The sequence below is a fragment of the Ptychodera flava genome, chromosome 1 (genome assembly GCF_041260155.1).
Source record: "Ptychodera flava strain L36383 chromosome 1, AS_Pfla_20210202, whole genome shotgun sequence".
In the NCBI taxonomy this organism is placed as follows: Eukaryota; Metazoa; Hemichordata; class Enteropneusta; family Ptychoderidae; genus Ptychodera; species Ptychodera flava.
In genome coordinates, this window is record NC_091928.1 from 3,802,682 (window position 1) to 3,820,032 (window position 17,351).

General features: G+C 37.1%; 1 protein-coding gene across 1 annotated transcript; it reads right to left on the reverse strand.

Moving 5' to 3' along the window:
• Positions 1–1,052: 1,052 nt before the first annotated feature.
• On the reverse strand, positions 1,053–5,882 carry LOC139150428 (seizure protein 6 homolog). The gene is made up of 6 exons (XM_070722840.1): positions 5,879–5,882; positions 5,336–5,611; positions 4,630–4,962; positions 3,656–3,847; positions 2,375–2,557; positions 1,053–1,129 (listed from the first exon to the last, which is right to left on the reverse strand). The coding sequence occupies exons 1-6, from the start codon at positions 5,880–5,882 to the stop codon at positions 1,053–1,055; spliced, it is 1,065 nt and encodes a 354-aa protein (XP_070578941.1).
• Between the last annotated feature and the right edge of the window lie 11,469 nt (positions 5,883–17,351).

Below are 17,351 nucleotides of genomic sequence, written 5' to 3' on the forward strand. Positions count from 1 at the left end.
GAGTTGTTGTACGTTTGCTGTCAAACTACCCCTTGATGAATTTTTAAATCATTGTCAGTTAAAATCAGGAATACAAATTTGGAGAGTGTGGCAACGTCACTACTGGGGAATTAACATAATACTTAGTATTATATCATACCAGTATATTGATGTGCAACCATGAGTCCACCACGGTATATTCGCGATATACCACTGCTGACACACGCACGAGCTCGCGGCAAGAGCTGAAGTCCTTTTGTGACGTTTCATGTCGGTTCTGACCAGTTCACTGTCAATATGCAAGAGCGATAGCGAGTGCATATATGTCGTGAACTGGTGAAAATCTCGTGGTATACCATCGCTGGGCGTGCTTTAATGCTTTTAGATCGCCACTATTGCCATTACTATTTTCAGAAAATTGCAAGTTGTTAATATCAACAAAAAAGACTGTAAAAATTTCATGTATTTCGTAAATTCATAGGCTTCAAAATGACTCCAAAAAACAGCATACCAGTGAATTTTTGACGGTCCGAATATCATAAGATATCTGTTCTTTCTGTTTCAGTCGCTGTCAACCGTTCAAAATTACAAACTGATACCTACCAAATTCAAGAGAAGTAGCATTCGGAGCTGCAGGCAGCGAGAAACCTGTTGGAATTCGATTATTTGAAAGAGAGAAAAATGTTTTAAAATCTGAACATGTAAATGACTGCTGGTTTGATGTGTGATATTAGCCTAAAGATCAATAAAATGTTTCTATTAAAAACAATTTACAACAATACTATCAATATTGTCATGTAGTCATAATAATAGTAGACAACTATATATCGACCATTTCTCAACGATAATATCCCCTTTCAAAACCACTCAAGTTGTTGTTACAACCATACTTCTTTCTGTCAGGTGTAAATGTATAGCTTGCTCCTCAATCACTTTCACAGTATACAAACTTTTTATATGTAATTAGTTGGACGAACACGACTTAACCTTGTACATTTTAACGTTTCCGATAAAAAAAAGAATTAACATATTTATATATTTCACTAGGTTTTTATTTCTCGCCTTCTTATTTACTAATGCCACAATATGGCCTTACCCGTGGTACTGGAACTGCTCGTTTCAGCAAATGATGTTGAATATTCGGGTGGTGCTGTTGATGGACGAAGAAAAAATGTAGTCTATTTTGATTTGAATCTCATCCGTAATAAATTTCACATTAGTCAATTGGTGGATGAAATTTTGTTTCAAAGTCTTAAGCCACCAAACTGTATATAATTCATCGACTTAAGCCCCTCACATAATAGATTTTCCCTCACTTCATTACCAATTTTTTTCTTAAATTTCAAACACTGGTACAAAAATATAATCTTTCAGTGAAGTACTAAATGCTAATATTATATAGGGCTCAGCCCTTGGTGTCGCGCCAGGGGTTAAGATTGGCAATGTTATTTGTATTGATTCATGATAAACTGTAATTGTTACTTCATAAACGTTTATATGCCAACTATGCCCAGTTTCCCTCTGATGAAAGACAGTTCACGTACACACGACGTCAAACCCTGCACAGGCTGCAGCAGGGCAGGTATAGATTTTCTGTAGCGTGTAAAAATTTTGGACAAAAATTGGCAATTTTTACAATGATAACAGCCTATTGCGATAAACAAGGGACGTATTATGCAATCATTATCATTGCAATGGTAACCGCACTGCCCACCTTCCACTTGCAAGCTGAAAACTATAGCGTTCCGTCTAAAAACTTGCAATTTTTGAATCTAATTATTGACACAGGGGGCGCTTCTATAATTCAATCCCAGCATTCTTTGCGTATGCCCCCGTTCATGTGCACGACAGTTTTCTCCGTTTATCTATATCAACGATACTTTGTATCAGCGACAAGGTGTATAATAACATTTACTGGCTAATAAAAGAGGTATATTTTATAAAAGGCATGTTATATCATAGTAATTTGTTTCGTATTTGTTTATTTACGAGTACTCAAAAAAAAAACATGGCGGCGCCCAACTGAGAAACAAGGGTACACTTCCGGTTACTCGCATAGTATATTATGAATAAGCGCATGCGTAGTCAGTAAGCCGCTGGCGCGATATTAACTAGGACAAACTTCTTCATTATCTTTTATGTTAGGGAGTAGCGATCTCATCGCAAGCGTCGGTACATATTCTATAATTTATTTGTAAGTTTTCCACAAACCTTGGTACATATTAAGTAATTTATTTGAAAGTGGCACTTCACAATATATGTCCATTGTTGTGTTGGACTCGTAGATACTTTTAAACTTACGACCACTATTCAGTTAGGGCGCTTAAATATATTTTCAAACCTGTGCGGACAATGCGCTCCTTAAAAACCTGTCAGCTTATAACAACAAACTCACCGTATTTTACACATATAGGCTTACTCGTCCAATTTCCGTTTTCTGTGCATATAATGACGTCATTTCCTTCCATGTAGAAGCCTTCATGACAGACGTATTTCAAGGTACTGTTGTAGATGAAATCTTGAACTCCACCTTGTCGGTCCGCATTTTCCACACGACCGGGATCTCCACAGTGTATTACTGAGAGAGAGAGAGAGAGAGAGAGAGAGAGAGAGAGAGAGAGAGAGAGAGAGAGAGAGAGAGAGAGAGAGAGAGTAGGGCCAATGTTACTCTGTAGTCTTCATATAGCTATGTGCCTATCAAACATCGCCACAAACTAATGGTTTTATCATTTTCCAGCATCTGATTGCTATTTATCCTTTACTATGTCATGGCAATCTCATTGATTTTTTAGAAACATGCAGACAGCGCGGTGAGATGTAACTGTCCATCAAATTGTCATGATAGTATGAGAGAAGAAAATAGACAAAATAATACATGCACCAAAATGATTACAGAGACCTAAAACCCATACCCTTGGGTATAGACTCGCGAGGGATAAATGATTTTAAGCTACGAGTGTAACAAAATATTTCTTTGATGTAAATTATGTAAAAAAGGAAACTCGATAATGGCTGAGAGGAAAAATTACATGAGATTATTTACTTACTAACATTTTAGAGCATTTGTTGACTTTCATCCCATTTTTCGTTAATTTGATGAAGTCGTGTGATTAAATGTATTTTTTGCAAAACGATGTCGAAACTTATACAATGTTCTCCTTGTCTCACAGCAAAACTACGCACTTTGTTTCAGGGAATATTTATCTACACAGACGAGTTTGTTTTAATAGCTAACGCAAGAATGTAAGAGTCTCTGAGGCAAGATGTATTTTGCATCAATTAAAAGGTGAATAAAGACCCGCACATCACGTGTTTCATCGACAAAATGTATCTATCAATCATGATGAATATAATTACAGTGAACTATTAAACTGTCATTTTGAGAACAGGTAGCTCAGTTCTAACAGCACTAATTCTAGGTAATTCTCTTTATTTAATATAGGATTAGTTCACTTAAAGCTGGCCATGCACAATGTTTTGGTCATTGTCGCTGCTGAACTACGTTAACCCAAACGAAAGACGCTATCGTATACTGGATTTCTATAAGGACCCAGTAAACTTTATAAGTCTGTCTGTTATTGTGATGGTAACCTATCAAGATAATGATATCAGACAAGTACTTCTTGACTGATACAGATGACATGTTAGTAAGTATTGAAATATAATAAATACCTACTTGCACATTCTGGCAAGGAATCATTCCATCCACTATATTGATGACAAACAATGCTACTGTGAGGTGAAGCCAACACGTAACCTTCGTTACAGGTGATCGAAATAATACCTCCATGGAAATATGGACAGGTCCCATGGTAGGAAAAGTTTTGATCAGCGTCATTGAAGGGAGGATGGCAATCAGGAGTTAATTCTAAAATGAAGGAAAATATTAGCAACATTGTAAATTGTATGTTCGATGGAAATGGGAACAATCATAATTGACTTGACAAATTTCAAATACCACGAAAAATATTTCTCTGCCAACCGAAGCATGTAGTAAATGTTCAATTTATATGCTAAGTCGTCGCCGGTAATCGAGAGTTTTGGACTCAAAAAGATTCTACAACACTTTGGTGGTCTTTTTCTTGTGTGGACTCATTCTTAGCATGTCGAGACGACGAAGTTTCACTTTTTGTTTTTTAATTTCTCTCCGTCGAGCCTGAATTGGTAGAGTGGAAATTGTGAATTTCAAATATTAATAAATTTTAAGTGACACTTTCCTCTTATTCAAAACTTAAAACGTTCTTTCGTGATTTTTATTCAATTACCTACGGCTATGAATGAGAGTTTGAGCAAATCGTGAGCAAACATTTCAAAATTCATATTAGATGCTCACACTTTTTAAATTTTCTGTGGTATTTGGCCCTGCATAGTTCAGCTAAGGCAATCTCAAACCAACTGTTTGAATTGAAACCAGAGAAATTTCGTATCACCGAAACTCTTTGGGTATTGATGGCATGCCTACTTAGCAGTCACTTGTAAAAATTGACCGTTGAACGCTGGCATTTCACAGATTACAGGAACACACATAGATATTGTAACATGTGGTTACTCTATATAATCTACTGATTGATGTTCTTATTTCAGAAAATGGGCAAACTGGATTGTCGTACGCCTTCTATATAAAGGGCCAGTCACAGGCCTCATCCTTACCGTGAAATGTAACAGCAAATATTCCCTCTTCTAGATTGCGCGGGCCAAGAGAATTGAGTGTAAGCTGGACTTCATTTGAACATGAATATGCTGTAGAATTGATGATCTCTAGCTCACGATTTATCCAGTCTTGGAATTCAGTTAGAACCAAGATATCACCTTCTCTGATGTCGTAAATGATGAACTGAAATCGTAGAATGTAACCGACAAAAGTCGCTATGGTCCAAGTACAGGTCGCTATGGTCCAAGGATTCTTTGGATAGTATCCTGGAAACCCGGGTGAATAGATTGTACCCATGTTTTCGACATGACCTCCACATGAACCCATCGATACTGTGAGAAGTCAATGCAATAGAGAATATGAGCCTTGGTGAGCAGCGGTCCTCTACAAATTATTTCACAAAGCAGCATTTACTTTTCATTTTCAAACCAGACAAAATGGTTTAAGTTTCAATTTACACCTTCAAATTACAGCATACGTACTTCTGAAATACGTAATTCGTTTGATGCGTACTATACGGTATGATATCATATCTCATGGTCATAGTAATAAACACTTCGTATTGACATTGGGCTAATAATTAAGACATTTTGCGAGCCGTCAACTAACAAACAATACCGCAACAAGTTTATCACAGGTTGAATAACATTACACTGCAAAAGCCTTCAGTAAAGATTTTTTTCTACCGTTTATGCCTTCACCTACTTTCATAAATGCTGTAGCTTGATGATCCACCACACACATGTGTATCGTCGCCCGTACACCTTTCCGTACACAATTCATCAGTGACTTTGTTACAATGTGAAATATCAGAGAAGCAATGGCACTCGTTCCCTCCATATAGCCCGGCGAACTCGATGTCCTGATATACAGTAGGCCTACGGCAGTATTCCAAACACCATTGGATTGTCATTTCTCCATAGTTTAGCACAGGGTAAGATTCCCTTTGGTCGCAATCGTAGCAGCCGACGTATCCATCGTCTGTGTACACAACGTAAAAATTAAAAAATGCAAGATATATAGCTTCTAATTTTTATGATAAGATTGATTTTTCAATATAACACGACTGGAACTAATTTTGGAGAATATTGTAGTTATGTTGAAATAATCAGCACATGTTAAGATAAACTATTTTTCTTCTTCTTTTTGCGATTCACTTCTTTTATGGGTGATTTGTAATATTACAACCTACGCTATAGGGCATATAACAGTATTGGTACATTTGACAGGCTGGCAGGGTACGCTTACCCATTCCGGACACCTGGTACCACCACTATTTCGTGGTTCAAGATGGCCCCATTGCCTTTGTCATCATCTATATGTTCCTTGGACCTGGTAAATTTCATAGTTTACCTTGAATGATAACGATTATTGGACCTGATTTGATGTCTATTGAACATCTAAAAGATCTTTTACTCCCAAAGTAGTTGCAATCGTGTTATACTTAACATAATCATATGACTTTTAAATCTGACACGAACCACAACTAAAATTTTAAAATGACAAAAACGACAAATTTGCAGATGACATTGAAAGAGGAACATCATTTGAGCAGGAAATTATTTTTAAACAAAAATTCACTTATAATTACACTTCACTGAAGCTAATTGTGTTTCAATAGAATTGCATCAGATATTGTATGAATACTGAGGGACAAAGTTTGCCTTATGAAAACAACTAACCTGTAGAGCAAATGAAGTTTTCACTTTTTGTGATTTTGATTTGTAAATTGCTCTGTAGGTGGTGCGGAAATTGTGCATTTCAAATATCGATAAATTTTAGGTGATGTTTTCTTTTATCCAAAGCTTTAAACATTCACACATGATTTTGTGAATGAGAGGTTCTTGAGCAAAGTGTGAGTAAAAGTTTGAAATTTCAGTGTTAATGCTTACGTTTTCTTAATTTGCCTTATCACTTTGGACAATCATACTCACTGACTTAAGGTAGAACGCGCCTCGGGACATAGTCGGACGCTCAAATTTCTACAATTCTTTTCTGATTTACCACTTGTGGAGGCTCATTTTAAAGCTCTTCGAGAAAGAAAAACTTTCACAAGCTTTGATATTTTAAATTTAAATTGAGATGTGAAAAACCCAATGTATATTGACATTTCCGTGGTTACAAGAGAGTTGTTGTCGATTCTTGAGTCAGATTGCCTAGAAAATGCTAGACAACAGGCAAATTTACGTTCCTATACTTTATTTAATTTTATTATGGAGCAGAAAGCTTTGTTACATTGGATCTGTCACGTCGACAGCGGACCGGTCTTGACAGCACAAATTTGTGCCGGTGTATTGCCTCTTAGGATCGAAAGTGGAAGATTTCGTCACTCGAGTTTAGATAGAAGGCTTTGTGAATTTCGTCAGAGTAATTCTATTGAAAACGGGACTCACTTTCTATTGCATTGTGCATTTTATGATGATTTAAGATCAACTTAATTTGAAATATCTTACAGAAGCTCAAGTTAGTTATATTTCAGACACAGAAAAGCTAAAGCTAATATTTTAACAACTAATGTTAGAAACACAGCAAAATATATTGAGAAGTATTTCTTCAAAGAAGAGAAAGTTTGTAACGGCTCACTTAGCGTAATTTATACCTTTAACACGATTGGAACTAATTTGGGATAATTGGATTGGCAGAATTTCTCAAGAACTTTAGAAATTTCTCTAATTTTACACCATATTTGTTAGCATCTTTAAAATCTTATACACAATTTACGATGCTGTTGAAATCTTATGAGTGAGAATCAGTGCATGATAGTATCTAATGCAATATTGTTCAAAACATATGAACAATATTCACATTTGAATGAAAATATGAGAGTTTGCCTGTAGTTTCTTCATTACTGAAACACTAGTAATAATGTCAGTTTGTCATTTTTCCTCGACCAAAATGAAGCTTTTCGATTGTTTTACAGTTAAGTCAGTCAGGGTCTTTTAAATGTGCCCTGACTCAATTTTATGTTTATGAAGCCTTAAATTCATGAAAAGTCAGGGGCATTTCAAAAGTGCCCTGACTCAAATTTCGTCAATTTGAGAAATTTTAAGCATTTTGTCTCGTTTTTCCAGTACATTTACACAAAAATGAACTTATTTTCATAAAAATGAATCCGATGAAAGAGGTATGCAATAATCGTTGTGTTTTCGTTGTTTTGTCCGATGAGAACAATATTTCAAATTTTACACTATTCTATCATTTTGTAAAATTTCAGCTGTAAAAATTTCGATTTCGTTACATTTTCCTAATAATTACTCTTATCCAATTTTCCCAAATTAGTTCCAATCGTGTTCTTTGCTTTTGTGTATTGTACACCCTTTTGTTTCCTCTGTTTTTGTTTTCAAAGTGACATGTAAGTCCATTGGGCTAGGATGTTTCTCTATTCACATTGATACTTTTGTTGTAAAAAAATATGTAATTTTGACCTCATGTCACTATAATAAACTAACTAATTAAATAACTAGCTAACTAACTACATATCGCAAAATGTTTGGTGTTTTAGCTAGTTCCAAATTTTGCATCGTGACTCCCGATATTTATTGTTGATTTGGTAAACGAATGGTTGAAACTTTCATTGAGGAAAGTTTGAGCGAAAGTTTAAGTCTTTCACTTTCGAGGCGCATACTACCTTAAAAGAAAATCGTTGCAAATGAGACTCTGAAGAAATCGATGGCTTGCCTGCTTATCAGTCTCTCCTGAAATTGACCGTTAGACCTTGACATCTCCAGCTATCAGGAACACACTTATTGCAGCTTGTGATTACTGTCTCGGATTGATGTTGTTTGACAAAGCGACCAATGAATTGCCAATTGTCTGACCATATAATTAAAGCGCCCATCACAGGGTTCACTCTTACCTTGAAACGTGACGGAAAAAATGCCCTCATTTAGATTTCTCTGGCCAAGAGAATCGAGTGTAAGTTGTACTTCATTTAAGCATGAGCAGGCCGTTGAACTGATGACCTGGATTTCGCGATTTATCCCATCTTGGAATTCAGTAAGAACCAGGGTATCACCTTCTCCGATGTTGTAAATGATGAACTGAAACCGTAGAATGTAACCTACAACAGTCGATATGGTCCAAGTACAGGGCAGATCCATTGGATAGTATCCTGGAAATCCGGGCGAATAGATTATACCCCTGTTTTTGACATCACCTCCACATGAACCCATGGATACTGTGAGAAGTCAATGCAAAATAAAGAACGTGAGCCTAGGGTACAGCATCGTTAATGCAATAAAGAATATAAGCTTTGGGAGTATCATCCGTCTACAAAATATACCATCGTGATCGATGTCAAGTGCATTATTTAATTTTCGTTTTTCAAATCACAGAAAAAAAAAAGGTTACGATGAACACATGAGTTACATCATATGTACTTCTGAAATACGTAAATTGTTGTGACGTGCACGATATCATATCGGAACTTGTGGTCATACTAAAACAAATGACAAATATTTCAACTACAGAGTGATAAGTGCTTTTTCCCGAATAACAATTCTCGTAATTTCGAGTTCTTGTTTGTCGTAATAAAGAGAATACAAAACTCGTAATTACAGCATTTTAAGAGGATTATTAGATTTTAATGCTCATAATTGCGCAGGTTTATTGCTCTCTGTTTTCAAGTTATTTCTCGTAACTACAAGTCTTAATTATGAGATTAAATATTATAAGGCCCAGTATTTCTTTAGTTCCAGGTCTTTTTTGCTATAATTACTCATATGCATTATTGATTCTTGTTCAACGAATATCAGGTGGTCACATGAATCTGATTTAATAACTTGTATAAAATAAAAATAATATAAACAGGACATGCATAGATGAATAAATAAATGAATATATAAACTTTGGACTGCTACATAGCTTACGATTGTAGATATTCAGTAACTTATCCATCAAATCGAAAGTCATGCCAAAGGTCATGCAAAGCATAGCCTACAGATTTGTCTGTCAGGATGCAATAATTTTGGAGTTAAAGATATATAAGTATGCCTCACCTATCACACCTATTAACATCTTTATTACAATAGATTTTCGGAGTTTGCGATAACTTGACTAAAGTTCTTGATCACGAGTATCCAATCGTAATGACAACGACATGTTAGATCCCCATGACAAGATAACTCTGATTTAGCAGTCATGTTTCAATTCTCGAAATTGCTAGCTTTGGTCCCCACAGTTACGAGTTTTGTTTTCTATAATTATGTATCTCATTATCTATTGTAATGGCGGACAGAAATTGCATCATTTCACTATATTTTCGCCTAGGTCTACATTAATAATGTGGTCAGTCTAGTGGCATGAGATTGCATGGCCATTAATATGAGAGAGTTGAAGTATAGTTTGTCGAGTAAAAGACAGCTTATACAGTGTCCAGTACATAGTAGATTAATAAACACGTTTATAACATAGCTGTCACTTGCATCGAAGTTGAAAAGCTGTGATACGCCGAGAAATTCCTTATTGTAAAACACCTTCATTCTGCAATACCATATTTGACAAAATACATTTTCTAACAGTATAAACGTAAGCAGAGTTATAAACAATACAAACAGAAGACAGGTTAGTGTCATAGAGTGATTGTTGGAAGGAGACGTACTAGCATGGACATAGGCATATTGTATTAATATTTAATGTTAAAGTTTATTAAATTGTTGTTTCCACTCACAGTGTTACGTGACGAAAGTTTACAAAAAACATATACACCAAAGCAACTTATTCATTATTGTTGAAGAACTCTTTAATTATACTGTAATCTTCATTGAGTGATTCACCCTCAATGAATTGTGTGAGGCCTAGCAGCTAGGCGATGTTGCCGTGAGTGTGTGGGGGTTCGAATCCCGTTTGGGTTATAGTGTAATTTATATTTCTTTAACCTGAGTGGACAGTATTGCTGGTGGATATTTACTTGTCCCCGAGTCTGTCTGATAGCTCAGTAAAAAGCTTCGTGCTTTTCCGATTACTATATATGTGTGTGTGTACTGTGTCTGTGTGTCGTCTGCTCCACGCACACCGTGTTGCTCGGTCGCGCACAGAATTGCAACATCTAAGTCGGTTACTGTGACCAACTCTTTTGGGTTGGAAGCAGTGGCCGACTGGTTTTGTGTGAGGCCTAGCAGCTAGGCGATGTTGCCGTGAGTGTGTGGGGGTTCGAATCCCGTTTAAGTTATAGTGTAATTTATATTTACTATGCTCGCGAACTTTGATTTATGTCTGCAATATCAAAGTAAGTGTTCTCTGTTTTACCTATATGCAGGCACACACACGAATACTCCGACATTCAAACTTCAACAAAGAAGCTAAATACAGATTAAGCTTCCTTGCATTCTACTGAACATTAGAATTGTAATGAATCCCCCTCCGTGCAATTAACTTTTATTCACTTATCATTCTAACATTAAGTGTACATCGCATGTCTCATCTCCTGTTGCTGAAGGCAACGATCATTGTTTTATCAATCATAAAATACTCAGAAACGTCAGCTGACATGTCAGGTCTCAGGTTTAATGTTTTCACATGTTCTCTGAGTAGGGTCTTCTACATGGTGTTGCTTCGGTCTAGAAGGGCTCTGTTGAATTATGTCTACCCGATCACTGTATGTTTCAATATGATTTGCTAACTGTTCATCATCCATGTAATGGATCACCCTCCTGTAAATCTGAAACTGATGGAAAAATAGCATATTTCAGAACAGCACATATCATAGTTATGCATTGCCGAAATATAAAAATTTACAATGTACGCTGCACGCATCAAAACGACAAAGTACATTTGTACTTTGTATTTAACCATGGGGATTTCACGGTACGCAAGAACTGTGAATATCCAAAGTTTTTGAAACAGGAAAACATCTCGTCTATGCATGCAGGACATAGGAACCTCTCTTAGCAGTGTCGAGCATTTGTTCAGACTTTTTACACAATAAAATTATAGACCTAAAATGTTTTTCCAGTGAAAGTGTGATCCTTAGTAGGGTCACGGAAATCCAAAAGAGATGAATTTGACCCTTGTTGGAACAAAAAGCAAACATAAGTCATACAAGTCAAACACTGTGACCACTGTAAACACAATACTAGTAACGCCGCGTATTCATAGCCATGGGCAACACATCAGTGGTCATGGATCATCCGTCATCTGAGCCTGTGTCCATACTAAAAGCTTACCCCTAAAGTGAGCACAACATTTTGTTGAATATTTTGGCCAACTACATCGTATTCCCTTGTTTCATCACAAGATTCCCGGCCGGCTAGGGTGGACGTTTTGATATGGGGGGGGGGGGGAGGGGGCTTAACATATTTCGGAAATGAAGTTTTGCAAGAGGTTACTTTTGAAAGGAAATTCGGTCAAACATGGGCAAAGACCAAATTGCCATCAGATATGAATTTAAAGAGTTTACGCAAGTCGACCCATTTATTACATCTTTAATTTTCGGTATGTCCTGCACACCTTTTTTGTTATAGCTTAGAATGTCGGGGAACCTTCAGGTTCGCGGATATTGAAAGCTTCGGGTGTTTGTTTTTCATATATTTACATTTCGTTTCATTAGGCTAATGTCCTGATTTTATTAATATATTAACCCACACTGTTACTATTGTTTTAAAAATACCCAGTGTTCCAATTTCAAACATTGAGAAGCATTATTCATATGTTGTGCTTCTGCTACAGTTTCTCATTATTACACCTGAAAATATTTTTAATATTCAATTCACCATGTCCACATAGCCTGCAACGGATATCCTGTGTCCACCGTTGTTCTTTACAATGATGTGTCAGACTTATTATGACTTTTCAACAAAATGATTTGTTTTCCATAATATGGCTCCTGCACTCACCCCAATATTTAATATTTCTAACATGTTTTTTTTCTTCAAAAACTGACATTTTAAGCACAAGATTTGCAATTCAGTGTGACGAGGGATGGACAAGGGCGCAAGAATTTGCCATGAAATAGACCTTCTTATAAATGTCTTAATGACATCAATAATTTATGGTATATATTTCCTTTCTACTCATCTTACAGGATACTCCTACTGATATTCAAATGGAAGCTGCATTCCAAAATGAATAGCTAAACTAGTACTCTGTATTTGTATAAATGTCACGGTATCACATATACTTTTGAAATCCCAGAACATAATCATATGCAGAAGCTGTAATTTGATTTATTTGCATTAATTTGCGTTTCTTGGCATTCATTAGTGAAAAAGTAGAATTTTTTCTAGTCAGATATTATCTAGTCTCTGTCGACAACATAAAATGGGAAATCTTTTTGTGTCTAATATATTTGGAGTCTTCATGAAAACCATACTCTGTTTAAAATTGAGGCCACCAAATAACCCCATTTCCGTATCTGTTGGGGACACTTCCTCCTAACCATCTTCAAGTAATTGGATTAATTATGTCATTTCAGTACTCGACTATACCTCGATCCATTTGTAGTCTTTCAAAATCTTTAGTCGGTTTGTACTACATGCTTTTAGCCTACCACCTAGGACAAACTTAAGTCGGTTACTGTGACCAACTCTTTTGGGTTGGAAGCAGTGGCCGACTGGTTTTGTGTGAGGCCTAGCAGCTAGGCGATGTTGCCGTGAGTGTGTGGGGGTTCGAATCCCGTTTGGGTTATAGTAAAATTTATATTTCTTTAACCTGAGTGGACAGTTCTGCTGGTGGATATTTACTTGTCCCCGAGTCTGTCTGATAGCTCAGTAAAAAGCTTCGTGCTTTTCCGATTACTATATATGTGTGTACTGTGTGTGTGTACTGTGTCTGTGTGTCGTCTGCTCCACGCATACCGTGTTGTTCGGTCGCGCACAGAATTGAAACATCTAAGTCGGTTACTGTGACCAACTCTTTTGGGTTGGAAGCAGTGGCCGACTGGTTTTGTGTGAGGCCTAGCAGCTAGGCGATGTTGCCGTGAGTGTGTTGGGGTTCGAATCCCGTTTGGGTTATAGTAAAATTTATATTTATATTTAATCAGTTACAGTGGTAGTGGCTTTCTTATAGATTAGGACTTTGATGACGTCTTAATTTTCATCATCGGTAACTTGCTACAGTATAGGGTGTTTCTATTTTCTTCAAAGCTTATAGAATTAGAACAGCGAATATTGGCATTTTAGCGCGCGTATGCAGGCGATAAAATATTCCTCTAAGAGGGAAAGAGAAAAAATATAATGCAATAATGAACTCAGTTGAAAAAAAAAAACAATTTTAAGTGAAGCCGGGAGAAAAAAGGAATGCTCCAGAGTCAAAAAAGGTGATGAATGTCAATAGTCCACCTCACCGCTGTCAATATGTGATGGCGGCAGTGAAAACTGTCAATAACTTAAAAGCATTATGTAATTCTATTCAAATGGACCTCTTACCTTTTCCGTTTGTAACACTCTAACAACTTGCTCAGTCAAGCTTCCGCTTCTCAAGATACGTGCCTTTGTAGCATGTCGCGCTCGCTTTACTCACGCGTTAATAAACGTGAAGAATGGATCACAATAGACATAAACATATTTTCGCAATACGTAAGAACCTTCAGGAGCCCAAGCAATACAATATTCGATGAGCAGAAATATCCCAAGAAAGGTGATGTTCAGTTAAAAACTAGCAATTACGAGATTCAAAATCTCGTATTAGTGAGGGTCAGAATCTCGTAATTACAATGTTATCTTCTCACAAATATTACGTGAAACTCTTCTGTTAGGGTGTATAGAGCATGAAGCGCCCGAGTGTAAAAATATACGGCAATTTGTTGAGCCTATGAATCAGGACTAGCCACCCATGAGGTATTCTGTATCATTCACCTTTTTGACCCTCATGAAAAATTACTAAATAATTATGTCATTCAGAACGGGCTGTGAAATACACCCTGGAAGACATGTTTTGTTACAATTCTTTAAGGTTTACGGTGGAGTTAATGGCAATGACATTCAGATTAGCTCGAATGAAATGGTCAACTTCCTTGGTAACATTGCTTTCTAGAATTTGTCCCAAACGTTTGATCTTGCAATTGACATCAGCAACTCGATTTAACATTGTATTGCCATGTCCGTCCGCTGCTTCAGCCATGATGCAACTGAGAGACTCAGAATAGCCGCTCAATAATAGACATAAAATAACTAGTCGCCCCGAAATAAAGGGTTTTTGTTTGTCTATCTACGTTCTGTGTTTATTAATCAATGTCAAGACATGGTCAGCAGGATTATTGTTTTCTTCGCTCAATGACACAAAAAGCATGTTATGACATATTACTGTATACTGCCAGAATATATTGGTCATGAGCCCTCGCGGCAGGAGACTATTTGCCTTTCTGACATTGGGCAAATAACCACCTGCTCTCGTACTCACAAATCCGTTCATTTAGACAATAATATTTAACACAGAATTTCACAGTATATTTAACATTGCACCGAAATACCCTCAAGTATAGATTACTTTAAAATTTATGCCTTCACCTACTTTTATAAATGCTGTAGCTTGATGATCCACCACACACATGTGTATCGTCGCCCGAACACCTTCTGTACACAATTCATGAATTCTTCGTTACAATGTGAAATATCAGAGAAGCAATGACACTCGTTCCCTCCATATAGCCCGGCAAACTCAATGTCCTGATATACAGTAGGCCTACGGCAGTATTCCAAACACCATTGTATTGTCATTTTTCCATTGTTTAGCAAAGGAAAAGATTTCCCTTGGTTGCAATGGTTGCAGCCCATGTATCCGTCATCTGTATACACATGACGTAAAGATAAATGCAAGTTAATAGCTTCTAATTTTTATAACATTGAAACTGGCCATGTTACATGATGATTGACTTTTAAAAGCTGAAACGAACCAGAGCGGATATTTGAAAATGAAAAAATACATTTTCAGAGAACATTACTTTTTTTAATTATAATTTTACTTACAGTTACATTTTACTATGGCCACTTCTCTGTCACGAGAGTTGCATCTTCTAGGCCTAAGGTATGAACAGTGTGACATAGGGCTTGCCCGTCAGGACAACTAAAGCAACAACATGTCGACCTGTTTCATTTTTAGTCTCATAGCTTTCAAGCTGATACCACATCACTCCTGGCAATCCTACGGCAGTGAGAAACAACGAAAGGAGAGAGAGAGAGAGAGAGAGAGAGAGAGAGAGAGAGAGAGAGAGAGAGAGAGGGGGGGGAGAGAGAGAGAGAGAGAGAGGTGTTTGACAAATTGGCATTGTTTACAAAGTGACAGGTGAGAAATTCTTTCACCTTTTGTGTGAAGAAGAAACCTGTGACTTTTAAATAAAGACGTGCAATATCATTTGAAAATCAGAATATCCGAGCATTACATGTACATCACTGTCTTGATTGATTAAAGCGAGAAATATTTCATGCCTAAATAGTTCCCTCTTTCTTTGAACATCGCAAGTAACAGAGGAGAGGTCTCCTCGTAAGTGAATAAAAACGTCGGCGAGAAGTTTAAATCTCACTCTTTAAACTAAATTTCCTGATAAGCGTTGGTACGGTGGCCCAAAACTACCTGTTCTCCGCATTCAAAGTCTGCGTCGCATTCAATTGTTTTTCTCTCACATATGTCTCCGCATTCAAAGTCTGCGTCGCATTCAATTGTTTTTCTCTCACATATGTCTCCGCATTCAAAGTCTGTGTCGCATTCAATTGTTTTTCTCTCACATAAGCTTATGTCTCTGCATTCAAAGTCTGCGGTCGCAATCAAATGTTTTTCTCTCACTTATGTCTCCGCATTCAAAGTCTGCGTCGCAATCAAATGTTTTTCTCTCACATATGTCTCCGCATTCAAAGTCTGCGTTGCAATCAAATGTTTTTCTCTCACTATGTCTCCGCATTCAAAGTCTGCGTCGCAATCAAATGTTTTCTCTCACATATGTCTCCGCATTCAAAGTCTGCGTCGCAATCAAATGTTTTTCTCTCACATATGTCTCCGCATTCAAAGTCTGCATCGCAATCAAATGTTTTTCTCTCACATATGTCTCCGCATTCAAAGTCTGCGTCGCAATCAAATGTTTTTCTCTCACATATGTCTCGGCATTCAAAGTCTGCGTCGCAATCAAATGTTTTCTCTCACATATGTCTCCGCATTCAAATTCTGCGTCGCAATCAAATGTTTTTCTCTCACATATGTCTCCGCATTCAAAGTCTGCGTCGCATTCAATTGTTTTTCTCTCACATATGTCTCCGCATTCAAAGTCTGCGTCGCATTCAATTGTTTTTCTCTCACATATGTCTCCGCATTCAAAGTCTGCGTCGCATTCAATTGTTTCTCTCCTAGATGGGCGTCGCAGTCAGTGATTTTGTCACCAACACATGAGGGCGCTGGCAAGTTTTTGTGAGCGTGACCCTCGCTCCATGACCCATGATTGCATCCGGAAAAAGTATCACTCTTTCAGTGTTCGTGATCGCGAAAAGCTCATCGCTTTCGAAGGTAAGTGACAAAGTTATTCATTGTATTGTAGCTTATGGGCTTGATGATCTAGCCACCGTCTAGCCCTGGATGTATTGGCAGTTGTGGGACGGGCTGCCGTTTTACATTCGGACGCTCATGTGGGACCCATTATGATGCGCCCATACTGGTGAGCAGCGTACCCCCTTGGCTAGATCATTAACCCCATAAGCTTACAATACAATAAATTACTTTGTCACTTACCTTCGAAAGCAATGAGCTTTTCGCGATCACAAACACTAAAAGAGTGATACTTTTTCCGGATGCAATCATGGGT